This window comes from Mus musculus, chromosome 14 (assembly GCF_000001635.26).
Source record: "Mus musculus strain C57BL/6J chromosome 14, GRCm38.p6 C57BL/6J".
NCBI lineage: Eukaryota > Metazoa > Chordata > Mammalia > Rodentia > Muridae > Mus > Mus musculus.
In genome coordinates, this window is record NC_000080.6 from 20,929,183 (window position 1) to 20,944,417 (window position 15,235).

Consider the following 15,235-nt stretch of genomic DNA (forward strand, 5'->3'; position numbering starts at 1 on the left):
CGCCCCGCGAGAGGGTTCGGGAATCCGGTCGCAATCCCTGCGGCGCAGCCCCAATCCCAGGCCCCTCCCTTGGGAATGGGGGCGGGGCGGGACCTTAGCGGCTCTGCCTTGGGGGCGGAGCTTATCGAAGTAAGACCAATAGGAGCCACAGTCCGGCTCTGAGTTGCGTTACCATTGGGCGCGGCGACGTGAGAGGGCGGGGCGCCTGTGGGGCTAGTTACGCCGAGGGAAGCCCGGACTCTAGTCGCCGCTCCGAGTCAGTCACTCGCCGCCGGCTCCCGGCCCTACGGATCCCAGTTTTCTGTTGCCCGCGGTACGCCGCCCCGCTAGCCGCCGCGATGCCGGTGTTTCACACGCGTACGATCGAGAGCATCCTGGAGCCGGTGGCGCAGCAGATCTCGCACCTGGTGATTATGCACGAGGAGGGCGAGGTGGACGGCAAAGCCATTCCTGACCTCACCGCGCCCGTAGCCGCCGTGCAGGCGGCCGTCAGCAACCTCGTCCGGGTGAGCGCGCCGGGCCTGGGACGGGAGCGCGGGCGGGAGAAGTCCCCAGGGTCCCGGTCCGCCTCGCTGCTTGCATTCGCAGGCGCTTGGAGCGTCGGGTGGACTCCAGGGCAGGTGCCGTGGTTTCGAATGCCGATTTCTCTGGGCTGTGACCTTGAGCAAGCCACTGAGCCTGTCGGGGACCTCAGTTTCCTCATCTATAAAATGGGACACTTGTGTGAGAAATCCTGCCTTGGGGCTGTGCTGTGAAGAGTCAGCGAGCTTTTAGTTGTGAAGTGCCTAGGGTGTGTGTGCCCGTAGTAGGCGCCCAAGAAATGGTCGTTAGGTTGTCTCACGGTCCCTCCCCTGGGCAGGCTCGCGTCACTTGCGTTGAGTACCTTGCTCTTAGCTCCTTTTTAGGCCTCTCCTCTCCAACCTGTGGGTGGTTTCTCTTATGGTCTCCCTGCCCTAACTTCCAAGGATTCTTATTTGCACCGGGCTGCTCGCCTTTCTAATACTTCTGTCCCCTGAGACCCACCTGCCCAACCCTCCCCTGGGATCCTGGTGTCTGTCGCTTCTACCCAACTGCTTGGCTTCTTCCTCTCTCTGTCGCCGCCTCCTTTCCTTCGGGGCATTTTGCTCACACCTCCGGGGACTCTTAGCACCTTTAGACAGTAATTCATAACCAGGAGCCCTGCTTGCCCTCTGCCTGACCCCATGGCCGTCATTTTATTCCTTCCATGAAGCTGTCTATCCATCTTTACTGCTGTCAAATGGCTTTCTTTCACTGGGGCCTTTCCAGATTTGGGGGGCCTCCTCCTCTGCCCCTCCTTCTGGCAGGAAGCAAGATGGAGCTGCTGTGAGAGGCCTGTGGAATCTGGGATCTGCAGCCCCTGCCTGAGGGGAAGGCTAGGGCGTTCTTTGCCAGTCCACACTTTTCTGCCTGCCCCTAGCTATTTATCGATCTTTGTAGCCCACTTCTGAAATGGGAAAAGAGATAGAGAGACTAGTCTCGTAACTGTACCCTGGCTAATGTCACACTTGCTCCAGGCTGGGTGTGACTCAGACTGCTGTTCCCTGTGAAGAACAACTCAGGAAAAAGTTCATACTGCTTTCCGAACCAAGCTGTGTAAATGGTGTGTCAGGGTAGTTGATAGGTAACTGTCTGTCGGGTGGGGCTTGTGTTATTTATCGGATTATAGGACTTTAACGCATGAAATGACTTCCTGGGTCTTCAGGGGCCTGGGACTGTCTCAGGCATTTTAGGAGACCTGTGGCAGCAAGTAGGAGGGGGAGGGGGAGGGGAGAGGAGGGAGGGAGAGAAGGGAGGGCGGAACTAGGGACTGAAATTTCTGTTCTTCTGTACTGATTAAGTAAGAAACTATTGAGTAGGAGCAGTGTACTCATTCAGACTGTCTATCTTGTTCTTGTTCTCTTTGTAGCTAATTTTAATCTTAGACCCCAGAGTACATTCTTATGTAGTGTTGTCTGACATGGCTGCATTCCAGGCCTCTGGTTTTTCAACAAATGGGAAACAATGTAAAGAGACAAGGTAATGGTGTCCCTCCATGTAGCACTTGAGGATAGGAAATCTTAAACCCACATGTTGCACTTGGAACACAGCTGGTGTAGTCAAGGGCTTGGTTGATATCTGGTTAGGCTATTTAGAGAGAAGTCATTTATGAGCTCCCAGGCCATGAATTAGTAAGCACTGAATGTGTGCTGTATAAAGAGCATTGGAATGAATTAGTGGCCCTCAGGGTGTGCATGAGAATCACCAATGGGGCTTTGTAGATAGGACTGTTTCCAGTTCCCATCCCAGACTTACTGAAGGATCTCCAGGAGTAAAGGTTTTCTGTTTTTTAAAGTAGCTCCATAGGTGGTTATGATGGTCATAGTTAGGAGACATACAAAAGAAACAAGGGCAGATATAAGATGGAAAAAAAATACATGTAGTTGCATACTTCCTAACTATAAAAGGTATTTAAAGTTGAATCCGTGGAGGGGATTGGGCTGATAAATAGTCATAAACAAAGGTGCTACCAGGTTTCACTAAGTAGATTGTCTTGATTGCAGGTTAAAGAAATCAGACTCGAAGCCAGTGAATGGTATATGGGTAGTTTAGCAGAAGGTCTTATTTAATAAGATGCACAAGTTGGTTGGGAGTGGGAGGGAAGAATGGTGTGTGAGGAAGAACATGGGCTCTAGGGAGGCCTGAGGACCCATCAACTGTTTTCATAAATGTATGGATCCTCTACACATCTCAAGTTCCTAACTCCTGTCAGGAAAACACAATGTAAGTGGAACTTTTTTTCCTCTTCCCTAGTTCCAGTCTTCAGCGTTGACACACAGATTGGTTAATAATAAATAGAGGGTTAAAGGAAGAGGAACCATGTGAAGTTAGGCTAGGAGGCTCATAAGGCTGCACGAAGACTAGAAAAGGAATTAACTATAAACACAGTAGAGAAATAATAGTAACTGGATAATAAAACTCTAGGGTTGCAAAACTCATGTCGTGTCTATAAAATAATGGAACTAAGTTTTGAGCAAATATTGGAATCCATCTAATCAGAATGTTTCTTGCAGGTTACTTTAGGAGGCTATATCCTTGCTCCAGTGCTTCTCTTCTGGAATTTCTCTCAGATGATTTATATATGTATGCCAAATTAGTCTTACTTTGGTCCAGAAAATGTATATTTTGAGTGAAATTAAGCCCATCTACTTGGCATAGCATCTGTGGTCTAAGACACGGCTTCTTAAGCTATTTCTACTTGTGATTCCTTTTGGCTTGAGAAATTTTTACTCATCCTTAGCTATATAGATACATAAAATAGGCATATAAAACAAACAGTTATCAATAAATTATAAGTTTATTTTAAAACATTTCTTTGGTATGGACAGAACTTTACCATTAATAAAAGATGCAAGTAAATTTGCCTAGTATAATGGGGTAGTTGTGCTAGTTTGTTTGCGTGTCAAGAATTAACTCTTGGCTGAATATTTGGCACTTCAGTGATACAGAGCATCTTTAGTGTTTTTCAGCGTTGATGAGTATTTTGATTTTATAATCTGCAATTTTGAGGGCTTAGCTTCACATAAATATGTGGCACAAACTGCATATAAGGGCCATTTCAGAAATTGTTGGAAATCTTGTCCTTCTCCCAAGCCAGAATTCCATGTAATGATTTTCTTTTTTTATGCAACTTGTCAGCAACTTAGACAGCATCTTTAAAAAAAATCAATCATCTGAATATAATACAATCTAAGGTCATTCTAACTTGATACTTACATGCTTGGGAATGATGGTAAGAAAATATTAGACGTCTTTGCTTTTCTGTAATTAAACATTTATACTTCTAGAAGTGTAAAAAACTGTGTGTGCACAGCAAAAACACTGCAGTTTATCACTGATGGTAGTTGTGAATCTGAGTGGAGGTGTTTCTGATAAGGCCATGCATAGTGCAAATGCATGTTATATGTTCAGGTTCATAGTTATGATGAAGTTGTTCCATGCAGCATGTGCGAAGGTGGCCAGAAACAATTTTGATTTATGGCCATAGTTTAGGAGCCTTTTACTAGTGTCACATAATTTATCCTTCCCACATTCCAGGTTGTGACCCTATGAGATCATGACCTACCATTTAAGAAGCTGGTGTCTAAATGACATCTGCATATTTCCGAAGTTAAATTTATTGGAGGAAGATGAAACTCTGACTTGTTGAACATGGTTATTCATTTATAAAACAGAAATTTATTGAAATCCTCCTTGAATGTTAAGACAGTAAGAATGATCCTGAATAGAGTGGTTGTTCTATTAGATTGAAAGTTAGAGGTGGCAAATCACTGCAAGTTCAGAGGAAGGAGAGATGACTTGATGGGAGAATTGGAGGCTTCATGGAAGATATAACATGTGAGCTGGTCGTTTAAGACAGAGGATAGGAACATCTAAAGTTGTGAGAATAAATGCCTTACAAATGGAAGAAACTACTTAGGCAAAAGTGCAGAATTTTTAAGCATTCAAAAAACAAGTTTCAATTTGAACTGCTTTTGGGGGAGCAGGACTCATTTGGATTTGGAGTTCTGGTATCTTTTTTTTGGACAAGGTCTTACTGTGTATGTAGATCTACCTGACTTGGAACTCACAGAGCTCTTCCTACCTCTCTCTCCTCAATGCAAACTGGAATTAAAGGTGTATGCCACTATGTCCAGCCATAGTAATCCGAAACATAGTAGTTTGGTCACTGTATCTAGCATCTGGTTTTTGTTTTTTGAGACAGGGTTTGTTTGTAGCTCTGGCTTTTCTGGTACTCACTCTGTAGACCAGACTGGACTTAAACTTAAAAGATCCACTTGCTACTGCCTCCTGTGTTCTGGGATTAAAGGTGTGTGCCACCACCACCTGGCTAAAGTGTAGCTTTACTACCTGTTCATAGGTCTGTTTCTCTCTCTCTCAATGGTTTATTTACATGTATGTATGAGGGTGTCAGATCTTCTGGCATCAGAATTACAGTTTTGACCTGCTGTATGGGTGCTGGGACTTGAACCTGGGTCCTCTCTAGGAAAGTAGACAGTAAGTGCTCTTAACTGCTGAGCCATCTCTTCAGTCCCTGAATTGTCATTTTTGTTCCACACTTGAGATCAGCTGGAAAATTTAAAAAGATGTTTTCTCTTTCCCCATTTCGTGTGTGTGTGTGTGTGTGTGTGTGTGTGTGTGTATTCATACTGTGTGGGTATATATGACTTTTCATGCGGTAGTCCAAGATTGACGTTGAGAATCATCCTCAATTGTTCTTCCACCTTGTTCATTTATTGAGTTAGGGTCTCTCAATCAAAGCAATCCAGATTGCTTCTTGGAGGACCACCTGTCTCCTGCTTTCTAATGCTGGAATTACAGGCAGGCTGCCACACCCATCTAGCATTTATGTGGGTTCAGTGGGTCTGAATTACTGAGCCTCTCACTTGTACAGGTTTAACTGTGAAGTTATCTCCCATGGTCCACTTAAAACAATTTTTTTTTTGCTTGATTTTTTTTGAGTCAGAGATTCATTGTGGCTCTCTAGATGATTTAGAAGTTTCTCTGTATCTCTTGTTAGACTTGAACTTGTGATTTTCCTGCCTTTGCCTCCCAAGTGCTTACTGGTATACACTACCATGCCTGGTTATGTCTTGTTTTCTGACCAGGATCCTGAATAAGACCATGTTTTTGAACAGTTTTATTGATATAATTCCCACATGATACAGTTCATTCATTTAATGTATACTGTTAGTTGCTTTTTTGTAATATTATTGTTGTACTATTACTACAACCAAATTTTAGAACAGTTTATTTAAGATTTCTATTAGCATGTATTTTACATAATAATGGGCTTTATAATTTCTATGTGTACATGATTTATAACCTCTGTTATAATCTTTTCTTGTCCACCACACATTTATCCTCTTTTAGAGCAGTTTTGACTACTCAGAAAGAACTCAGATGCCCATTTACATTCCTCTTGTATTGTTTCCTGTATCCTTTTACCTGCATGACCCCTTTCCTTTCCTTTCCTTTCCTTTCCTTTCCTTTCCTTTCCTTTCCTTTCCTTTCCTTTCCTTTCTTTTCCTTTCCTTTCTTTTCCTTTCCTAGCTCCTGGATTTGCCTCTTCTGGACATTTCATATAAATGGAATCAGACAGTGTGTGGCTTCTCTCCCCGGCTTCTCTTCACTTTGCATATTATTTTTCAGGGTTTATCCATAGTGTAGTAGTGTAGTATGTCTCAGAACTTTATTCTCTCACTCTTTCTTTCTCTCTCTCTCTCTCTGTTGCTGCTAAATAATAGTTCATTGTATGGAAATCATTTCAAACACAAAAAGCAAATTCAGTGCATTAGTAAAGCAAAGGAGGAGGTAGAAAAGGGATGGATGGGAAACAGGAATAAAGAGGAGGGACACAAGTTCTCAGAAGGGTGGGGCTTAGCAATCAGTGTAGAAAAGTCAGAGGCCTAGGCCATCTCATAGCACCATATGCAAATTTTTCTTTTTCTTTTCTCATTGAAGTGACCTATAGTGAGTCTTTGATGTGACCAGTACAGCCATGTCAGTTTTATTGATGGGGCTTCATTCAGATGCTTCATCTCCCCTCGCATCTGAGGTCATGTGTTGAAACTATTACTTGGACTCATGAAATATTTATTTATTTCTGTGGCCTTGACTTTTATGTGCCTCACTCACATATCATAAGTTCTTGGGACAATAGCATTGTCTTCTCATTAGGTGGATAGATGGGAAAGTCTGCTTTGCTCTTTAAAAGAGACCAGTAATTAATTTTGTCACTTGTAGTTACTGTATTAACATCTGAACTTAGTTTTGCTGTAGTTTCCTTTGGTTTGTGTTAGGTTTATCTCACTCAGTTCAGGCAGTAACAACGTCTGAGTGATAGGTCTGTGGGTAATATCTTTTAAAAAATGTTTTTGTATTTTTTAATTTAAAAAACAAACAGAACCATTAATAAAGTAAATAAGGACATTTGTATAGCCATTTATACCTCATAAAATTTTTTTTTTCTGTATGTGCGTGGTATATGTGTGTGTTTGTGTGTGTGTGCATTTGTATAAGCCTGCATTTGCACATGTGTGTGTGTTCTTGGCCTGTGTGTATTTTATTTTGGAGGCCAGAGGTTGAGGCTGGCATGCCCTTCTCAGCTGCTTTTCCACTTTAATTTTTGACAGAGTTTCTCATTGAGCCAGAGCTTACAGGTTCAGCTAGACTGGCTTGTCAGTGAGCCCTGGAGATCTGTCTTCACCCTAGGGCTACTGATGGACAGTTCCGAGGACAGCTTTGTACATGAATAGTGGAGAGCTGATGCTTGCTCAGAAAACACAAAGTGCCTATGAAATACTTTCATGTTGGTGAGCCTGCAACAATCCTGTGGGTAGATGTTGTGAGGTCCTTATTTTATAGATTAACTGTGTTTTAGAGAAACACTGTTTCCCTATAGATAGTTAGCTTGGACTTAGATTCTTGCTCTCTGACTCCAGATGCTCTGGTCTTATACCTCCATTGTTCCTCATCTGCTTAGATCATGGTTGTTAAGTATCAGTGGAAAAGTTCCACCTGGAACTAGAAGCAGCAAGAATGGTGTTAGTCACACATTTCCATTTGTCCTGGGCCTGGCAGCAGTGTCTGCAGAGTCTGGCTTTGGCATGACCATCATGGGGGGTGATGTGATGTGGATTGGAGCTTCACCCCCAGCCTCAGCATACTCCCCGTTCCTTCTTCCCTCCCTTTTCTATCTCAGGAATTAAAGAGTAGGTGCAGATCAGCCTCTAAATACTTTATTAAGTAAGTATATAAAGTATTTATAAAGATACTTTATTAAAGTATTTAAAACAGATTAAGGCTTTAGGAAAGTCATATATGTATATGTATATGTAATTGCTTAGCTTGAACCCTATTAAAACTAAGTAATATTTGAAATAAAATTATATGTATTCTTTGGGAGATCATGAAATTTCCTTTAAAAAACTTTGTCCCAGATCAAAGGGTATTTAATGGGACTGATGTGAACCTTATTCTGATAATTAGCACTCCTGTATCTGAGATTACAGAAGGTTTCTGGAAATTGTGTATATTTCTGTAACTATATTTGTAATTTTAATGGAGCCTAACTTAAATGTTTGTTTATATCTACAAAGTAGGAAGTTAGCTGTTATATAAATAGCATTGAGCTAATTCTAAATAGGCACAGCAAGAGTCAACAGTAGTAACTTTGGTTTGACCCCTCCCCACCCCCATTATTGTTATGAAGAAAGATGGCATTAGGGAAAATACCTTTATGGAGCTAGGACTCACTTGGGTATTAATACAATACTTCTTGTCTGTTTGCTTAAAGATAAAGCAGGCTAGGAGCTGGAGAAATGGCTCAGTGGCTACGTGCACTTGTTGCGCTCATAAAGGACTTGGGTTTGGTTTCCAGCACCCACGTGGTGGTCATTCATAATTCCAGTTCCAGGGATCTGACACCTTCTTCTGACCTCCATGAGTACCAGGCACACTTTGGTACACATACATACATGTAGTCATATAAGTAAAACACTCATATAATACAAGTAAACATAGAGCAGCCTGTTTTTTATGTATTTATTTAACCACTGCTCATTTATCCATGTATACGATATGTGTGTGTGTGTGTGTGTGTGTGTGTGTGTGTGTGTATGTGTGTATATGTGTATATGTATGCGTGCGTACACTGTATACTGTACCTGTATACTGAGAGGGCAATCATTTAAAAGCTGAGGGCCAGCAAGATTGCTTAGCAAGTAAAGGTGCTTGTTGCCAAACCTGACAAGTTTGGTCCCTGGAACATACATTATGGAAGGAGAGAACTGACTCTTACAAGCTGTTTTCTGCCTGACACATGTACTACCCCCCCCCAACTGTATGAAAAATAAAAAAGGAAAGTACATATGTTAAACAAAATAAAAGCCTTCCGACAGGTTCTTAGTAATGTACACCTTTTGGGAAGGGTAAATGGGAATTCGCACACTATCTATATACTGCAGTCTAACAGGTCATGTATATGCTCTGGTGAAATACTCACCTTAGTTAAGGCGTTTCTCTTTTCTGGTAACTTTTAGGGCTATGTCTGCTCTTGTCATAGACTTAAAGTACAAATTTTTAAATTTAAATGAATCTGCATAGTATTCATTTTAATGTATACAACATTAGGAATCAATGTATAGTTAGTACTTCTAGTCTCTAGCTTTCAAACATCCTGTATAGCCACGTTTAAAGCTTCACCAAATTTATAATGTTCTTTGGCTAATACAGGTCAAATATGTACTAAGGGAGGAGTGGATGGCTGATTGCCTGTTGTTTGAGATAACAAAAGTGTTCAGGCTATTTTGAGTTGTGGTTTCTCTGTTTAGGAGTCATTTCAGCTATGCAGGCCACTTACTAAATTCATAGCTCAAGACTCTGCCTCCTATCTGGAAGAGGCATGGGATTTTGCATTCTCTTTTTGGGAGTGCCTTTAAAAAATTTAACGATTTAGACCAGGTGTTCCTCTATTATTTGGAGCCCTGCTGGTTACAGTGCAGCCTCATACTATGAGTCATGGATTCCACATTAAAGAGCTGTATTTCTTTGAACCATATGGCAGGAGACAAAGATTTCAAGTTGATCTGCTGTTTTGCTTTCTGGCTGATTCAAATCCAACCTCTTTTATTCAGGTCGTCATGAAAGTGAATCTGTGTGTGTGTGTGTCTGTCTGTCTGTCTGTCTTTCTCTTTCTACACACACACACACACACACACACACACACCACACACACACACACACACACACTTTATCTCATACAGCTCCATATTTTATACTTCAAGATTTCAACAAGCCTGCCAGACAGAGGAAGTAGAAAGATAAATGAAAGCTTTTAAAGAGAAGTCCTTCCTCTAATACACCAATTTCTCTTGTGTTTTAGAAATTAGAACCAGCACTTGGTGCTACCAAAAAGAGTAGCAGTCTTTAGGAAGTATCAGAGAGAAGCTGATTTTATAGGTGTCTTTGGAATAAAGCTCTGTGTTGAGGACTCCTGATGAGAAGAGTATTCTGTCAGATAACTGTTCCTCTCAGCTAACTCTAACCTTTTTCGCACTTTAGGCCTTCCTATAGGTGTTATATATAGGACTAGAAGAAGAAAACGGGTTTCTCCTTGACCTCTATCCTTCCCAACACTGTTCTTCAAAACATTGTTTTGCTGTGGTTTAGGCTTTCTTGGACTGGCTGTGTAGCCCAGGCTGGCCTTGAACTCAAGATCTTTTCTCCTGCCTCAGACTCCTATAGCTTGGCCTAGTTTCAAACTTGATGACCTTGAACTGAATCCAGTTACCACCTCCTTAGTTCTGCTAAAACACTTAGCTAAAACTTTTCTTGTTGCAGATTATATGTGTGTGTGTGTGTGTGTATGTGTATATGTATATATATTTGGAGACAGGGTTTTACTATGTAGCCCAGGGTGTCTGGACTCAAAATACTCCTGACTCTGCCACCTTACATGCTGGAATTACAGGAATGCACTATCATGCCTGGTATAAATTGTATTTTCATTATTGAAAAGTTAGCAGATTTTTATATTTCTCAGTGTTTCATGTATATATGTATATATGTGTATATACACACACACATACACACACACACACCATTTTTATCTTTCTCTCTCTTTTTTTTTTACTATTAATGAAAAGTGCAAACAAAACCAAGAACCACCCCTAATGCACTATTCTGTTTATAAATTTGCAATGAAAGCTGGCTCTAGGATATAGACCTTTAATTCTAGCATATGGGAGGCAAAGGCAGGCCTGATAACACAGAAGATTCCAAGTCAGCCAGAGCTATGTAGTGAGAATATGTGTTTATTAAAAAAAAAAAAAGATAAAAAAGGGAGGAGACCCAATCACTTTGTACCCCTTTGAGACTTTCTCTTCCATACGCTGTCTAGGAAGCTAGGCTGTAGTTACCTGGCTGCACTTCCAGCAAGTGCAGAAAGGAAAAACTTCAGAGTAAGCAGCTAGATCCTCTGAGACCTTGTATACTGACATGTTTTTCAAGACATGCTGTCAAAGTCTCATTGATTAAATTTGTTTAAATGTGTGTATTACATGCAGAGATGATATGTTGATGATAGGGTACTGAGTGAAAGGGGACTTTCACAATTAGACATAGGAAATGGAGGGTGCATTGGCTTCTTTCCCTTAGTAAGACTGTCAAGTTTGTACTTCCTATGCTGGGCCATCAGGCCTGGATGATTTGACTGAAGTTCGTCTCCTGCTTCCCTACTTCTCCTGGGTGTGTCTCTTCAGGACCAGGGCTCTGTAGTTCCCTCCTTAAGTGTGTTGTTCTTTGATATTTGGTGTTTCTGGTGTCATGTTAGGCTATTTCATGATGAGGAGGATAGCTTTCTTTTGGAAGGCTTGGTGGTTCTCTTGTCCTGTCCCCAAGTGTCACTCTAGTTTAAATGCCTGTACAAACACAAAGAGAGAAGGATTAGTAAAGGATAGCATATTATACTGGATACGGATATTGGACATTTGATTCCAAAAAATTTGTTCTCTCTTCTATGAGAAGTCAGGCTTTCCTTGGGTTGGTGTGAGCGTGGGCTGCATATGTATGTGCATAAGGAGGGAGAGCTGAAAATTAGAACTAACAGTATTTTGAGACTCATTGGGGTGCAGATAATAGAGTCATTGGCCCTTAGAGAACTTCCCACTGAGAAAATCTCCAGTTGAGTGACTTTTAAGAGGAAAGTGGTTGTGTTTGCTGCAGTTCTTAGCACAGTTGGCCACCATCCAGGTTAAAGTCATTCCTTCTTTTGAATGTAGCTTAAATTATTTCCACAAGTAAGCTTTCTGTAAAGAAAGAAAAATGGCATGCCTGTTCTTAGAGTTGAAAGTTGATGGTCTTGTATTATCTACCTTCCCAACGTTTTTAGTCTTCTTTGACTTCCCACCCTGGAATACTCACTGTTTACCAGGTGGAAAGTACATTTTTATTCATATAGTTAAGGTAAGGGGTTGGGAGAAGTTGGGCATGGCAGTGTACATCTTTCATTCCAGTTCTCTGGAGGCAGAGACAGAATTATCTCTAAGGTTGAGGATAGCCTAGTCTATGTAGGGAGTTCCAGGCCAGCCAGTGCTATGTATTAATACCCCATCTCAATAAAATGAATAAAATAAGTTGGATAAGTGGGCAAGTGAATTATATACCCATTCTATAATGCTTTCCAAATATTGATGTTATATACTAAACGGTAACTGTGTGCATTATTGGGTATTGCGATCAATGCTAGGATATTTAAGATATAGAAATCATGGCATGCAAATACAACCATCCAGTTCATGTTGAATAAATTCTAGGCACAATCCCAGTGTGCATATGGAGACAATCCTGTCACTGTCTCCTGGACGCTGTAGGCACCTGCACTGTTGTGTACCTCCCCCCACAATGAAAAGTAAACTAAGCCTTAATCCTCCTGACCATTGGCTATTTGGTGATAGGTACCATTGGAGAAATTATTTAGTTCCTAATTCCTCCTCTGTAAAACAGAGGTAAAAATAAGGTGTGCCTCTTTAGTGTTGTTTGTATTAAAATGAGTTTACAAAACTATTTAGAGCTATTATTGACACATAGTTAAGAGCTTAGTCTGTATTAGATTTTATCACTAATATTCTTCCCTGTGATTTTAAGTAACATTTCAAATGTTAATCTGGTGAAAAGACTGTTGATTTTTTTAAAAAATGCCTAAGCATAGCTCTTAACTTTTATTCAACAAGGCAAAATGCCAATGAAAGCTTTCAGTAGAATTCCATATGTTGTGGAATATACAGTTTTACCAACTGTGGGAAAAATATTACAGCTTAGGTAGTTGAACCTTTGATTTCCAGATTCCCATGATTAAAGGCAGTCTCATATTTTCCTTTTTTTTTTGGAGGTTGGAGTGGGGGATTAAATTGATTAAACCCAGGGCTTTATATCTGCTAGGCAAAAGCTATACCACTGAACTACACTCGTTTATTCTAACCACTTATTTCCCCCCTCCCTTCGTTCTTCTTTCCTTCTGTTTTTAAGATAGGGTTTTGCTATGTTGCCCAAGCTGGTCTAAAATTCCTAAATTCAAATAATCTTTTTAGCTTCCCAAGTAGCAAGATTTCAAGAATGGACCTGGCTTAGTTTTTTTTTTTTTTTTTTTTTTTTTCCAGTGAGTTGGGAGATGGGGGTGGGTTCAAGACTGGATTTCTCTGTGTAGCCCTGGCTGTCCTGGAACTCACTCTGTAGACCAGGCTGGACTCAGGGATCTGCCTGTTTTTGCCTCCCAAGTGCTGGGATTAAAGGTGTGTGCCATCACCACCCAGCCCTGGTTTAAATATTTCTTTGTTTATATATTTGGCTTTTTGAGACAGGGTTTCTCGGTGTAACAGAGCCCTAGCAATCCTGGACTTGCTTTTGTAGACCAGGCTGGTCTCAAACTCACCTGGGATCAAAGGCCTGCGCCTGGCTCTGGTTTGAATTTTTAATTGCTGTCTTCTGATTGGAATGACAGCAAGGAAAAAGTGTTCCAGTCTACTCCTGATTGAAAGCAAGAGTTGAGGTTTAGGATTTGATCAGTTAGCTAAAGTATTCTTGTCTTACCTTTCTTCTGTCCCACTTTTCCCTCAATTATGTTTCTCTCTCTCCCTCTCCCTCTCCCTCTCCCTCTCTCTCTCTCTCTCTCTCTCTCTCTCTCTCTCTCTCTCTCTCCCTCTCCCTCTCCCTCCCCCTCCCCTCTCTCTCTCTGTGTGAGTTAGGTGCTGCTGGTGCCCTGGATCTGGTTGTGTGCTACTAGATAGGGCTAGGAATCAAACTTGGGTCCTCTGCCAGAATAATATAAACTTTTAACCTCTAAGCCATCTTCCTAGTCCCTTTCTTATTTATTTGTGGTTCAAGCTGATTTTGAACTTATGTAGCCTAGGATGGCTTTGCACACCTGATCCTCTTGCCCCTGTGTCTCAAGTACTATGATTATAGGTGGGTGCCACCATATTCTGCGTTATTGCCTTATTTCATTAACAAAGAAGCAAACAAACTGTCTGGAGAAGTAGTTTAGCATGTAAGAGCACTTCTTGCTTTTCCAGAGCCCCTAAGTTCAGTCCCTAGCACCTTCTTCAGGTGGCTTACAATGAAGTACCGTTGACTCCAGCTCCAGGATACCTACTGCCCCTTCATGCCTCAGTGGTACCCGAACACAATGCATACATATACACAGACATACATAAGTAAGAATAAAAAATACAATCTGATTAAGAAACAACTGAAGGGTAGCCAGGCCACCCAGTGAAGTAACCTGGGGTCAGCGCTGTGGGCAGAGCTGAGGTATTGCATCTATGAACAGTAGAACACATCAGTTTAGTATGGTGGATACTGTGATTACCTACAGACTGAAGTAGCTTCATAGTTCTTATTTAAAAAGGGACAATCTTCTTCAAAGGCCCTATCAATTGAAAGAGTAACAGACTTCAAATGTGACTCAGGAGACAGCAACTGCCTGTTTGGAAGTTATATACATTATTTCTAGTCTCTTTTATGGTTTTTCTAGACTTAAAAGTCATAGCAGTAACTTCAAAGTCTTTTAAAAATATTTATATTATTTTATGTATATGAGTGTTTTGCCATATGATGGTGTACCACCTGTGTGTCTGGTGCCTGTGAAGGCCTGAAGAGGGTGTGGAATCCCCATGGTGAGCTGCCATGTGAGTTCTGGGAGCCAAACCTAGGACCTTTGCAAGAGTAATTAAATGCTTCATTTTTGACTCTTATTCCTTAATCATACTTTAAATACCAATACTGATAACATTGTTTTAATCAGAAGCATTTCGAAGTACGGAGACCTCTAGGGTTTACTACTATATTTGTAAAATCTGCAATGTCAGAATTATATTTTATCTTGAGAGTGTAGAAGTCTTTGGTTCTCTCCACGGCCTGCCTCTCTCTCTCTCTCTCTCTCTCTCTCTCTCTCTCTCTCTCTCTCTCTCTCTCTCTCTTTCTCTCTCTCCCTCTCTCTCCCTCCCTCCCCCCCTCTCTCTGTGTGTGTGTTCTTATGATAGCCAATGGTTCATATGATTTCTTCAACCATCCTCCACTTTATTTTTGGAGACATGATCTTTCCTTGGATATGGAACTTTTGGATTCAGTTAAAATGGCTGGCCAGCAACTTCCAGAGATCCTCTGGTATGCACTTCCC

At 41.3% G+C, this 15,235-nt stretch overlaps 1 protein-coding gene across 2 annotated transcripts in view; it reads left to right on the forward strand.

The window, feature by feature from the left end:
• Positions 1–200: 200 nt before the first annotated feature.
• Vcl (vinculin) overlaps positions 201–15,235 on the forward strand; it is a 104,294-nt gene continuing 89,259 nt past the window's right edge. The window contains exon 1 of one of the 2 annotated variants that reach the window (XM_006518922.2): positions 201–506. In XM_006518922.2, coding sequence (XP_006518985.1) covers positions 339–506 — 168 coding nt within the window. In that variant the 5' untranslated portion in view covers positions 201–338. The remainder of the gene's footprint in view (positions 507–15,235) is intronic. The other variant, NM_009502.5, reaches the window with a different exon arrangement.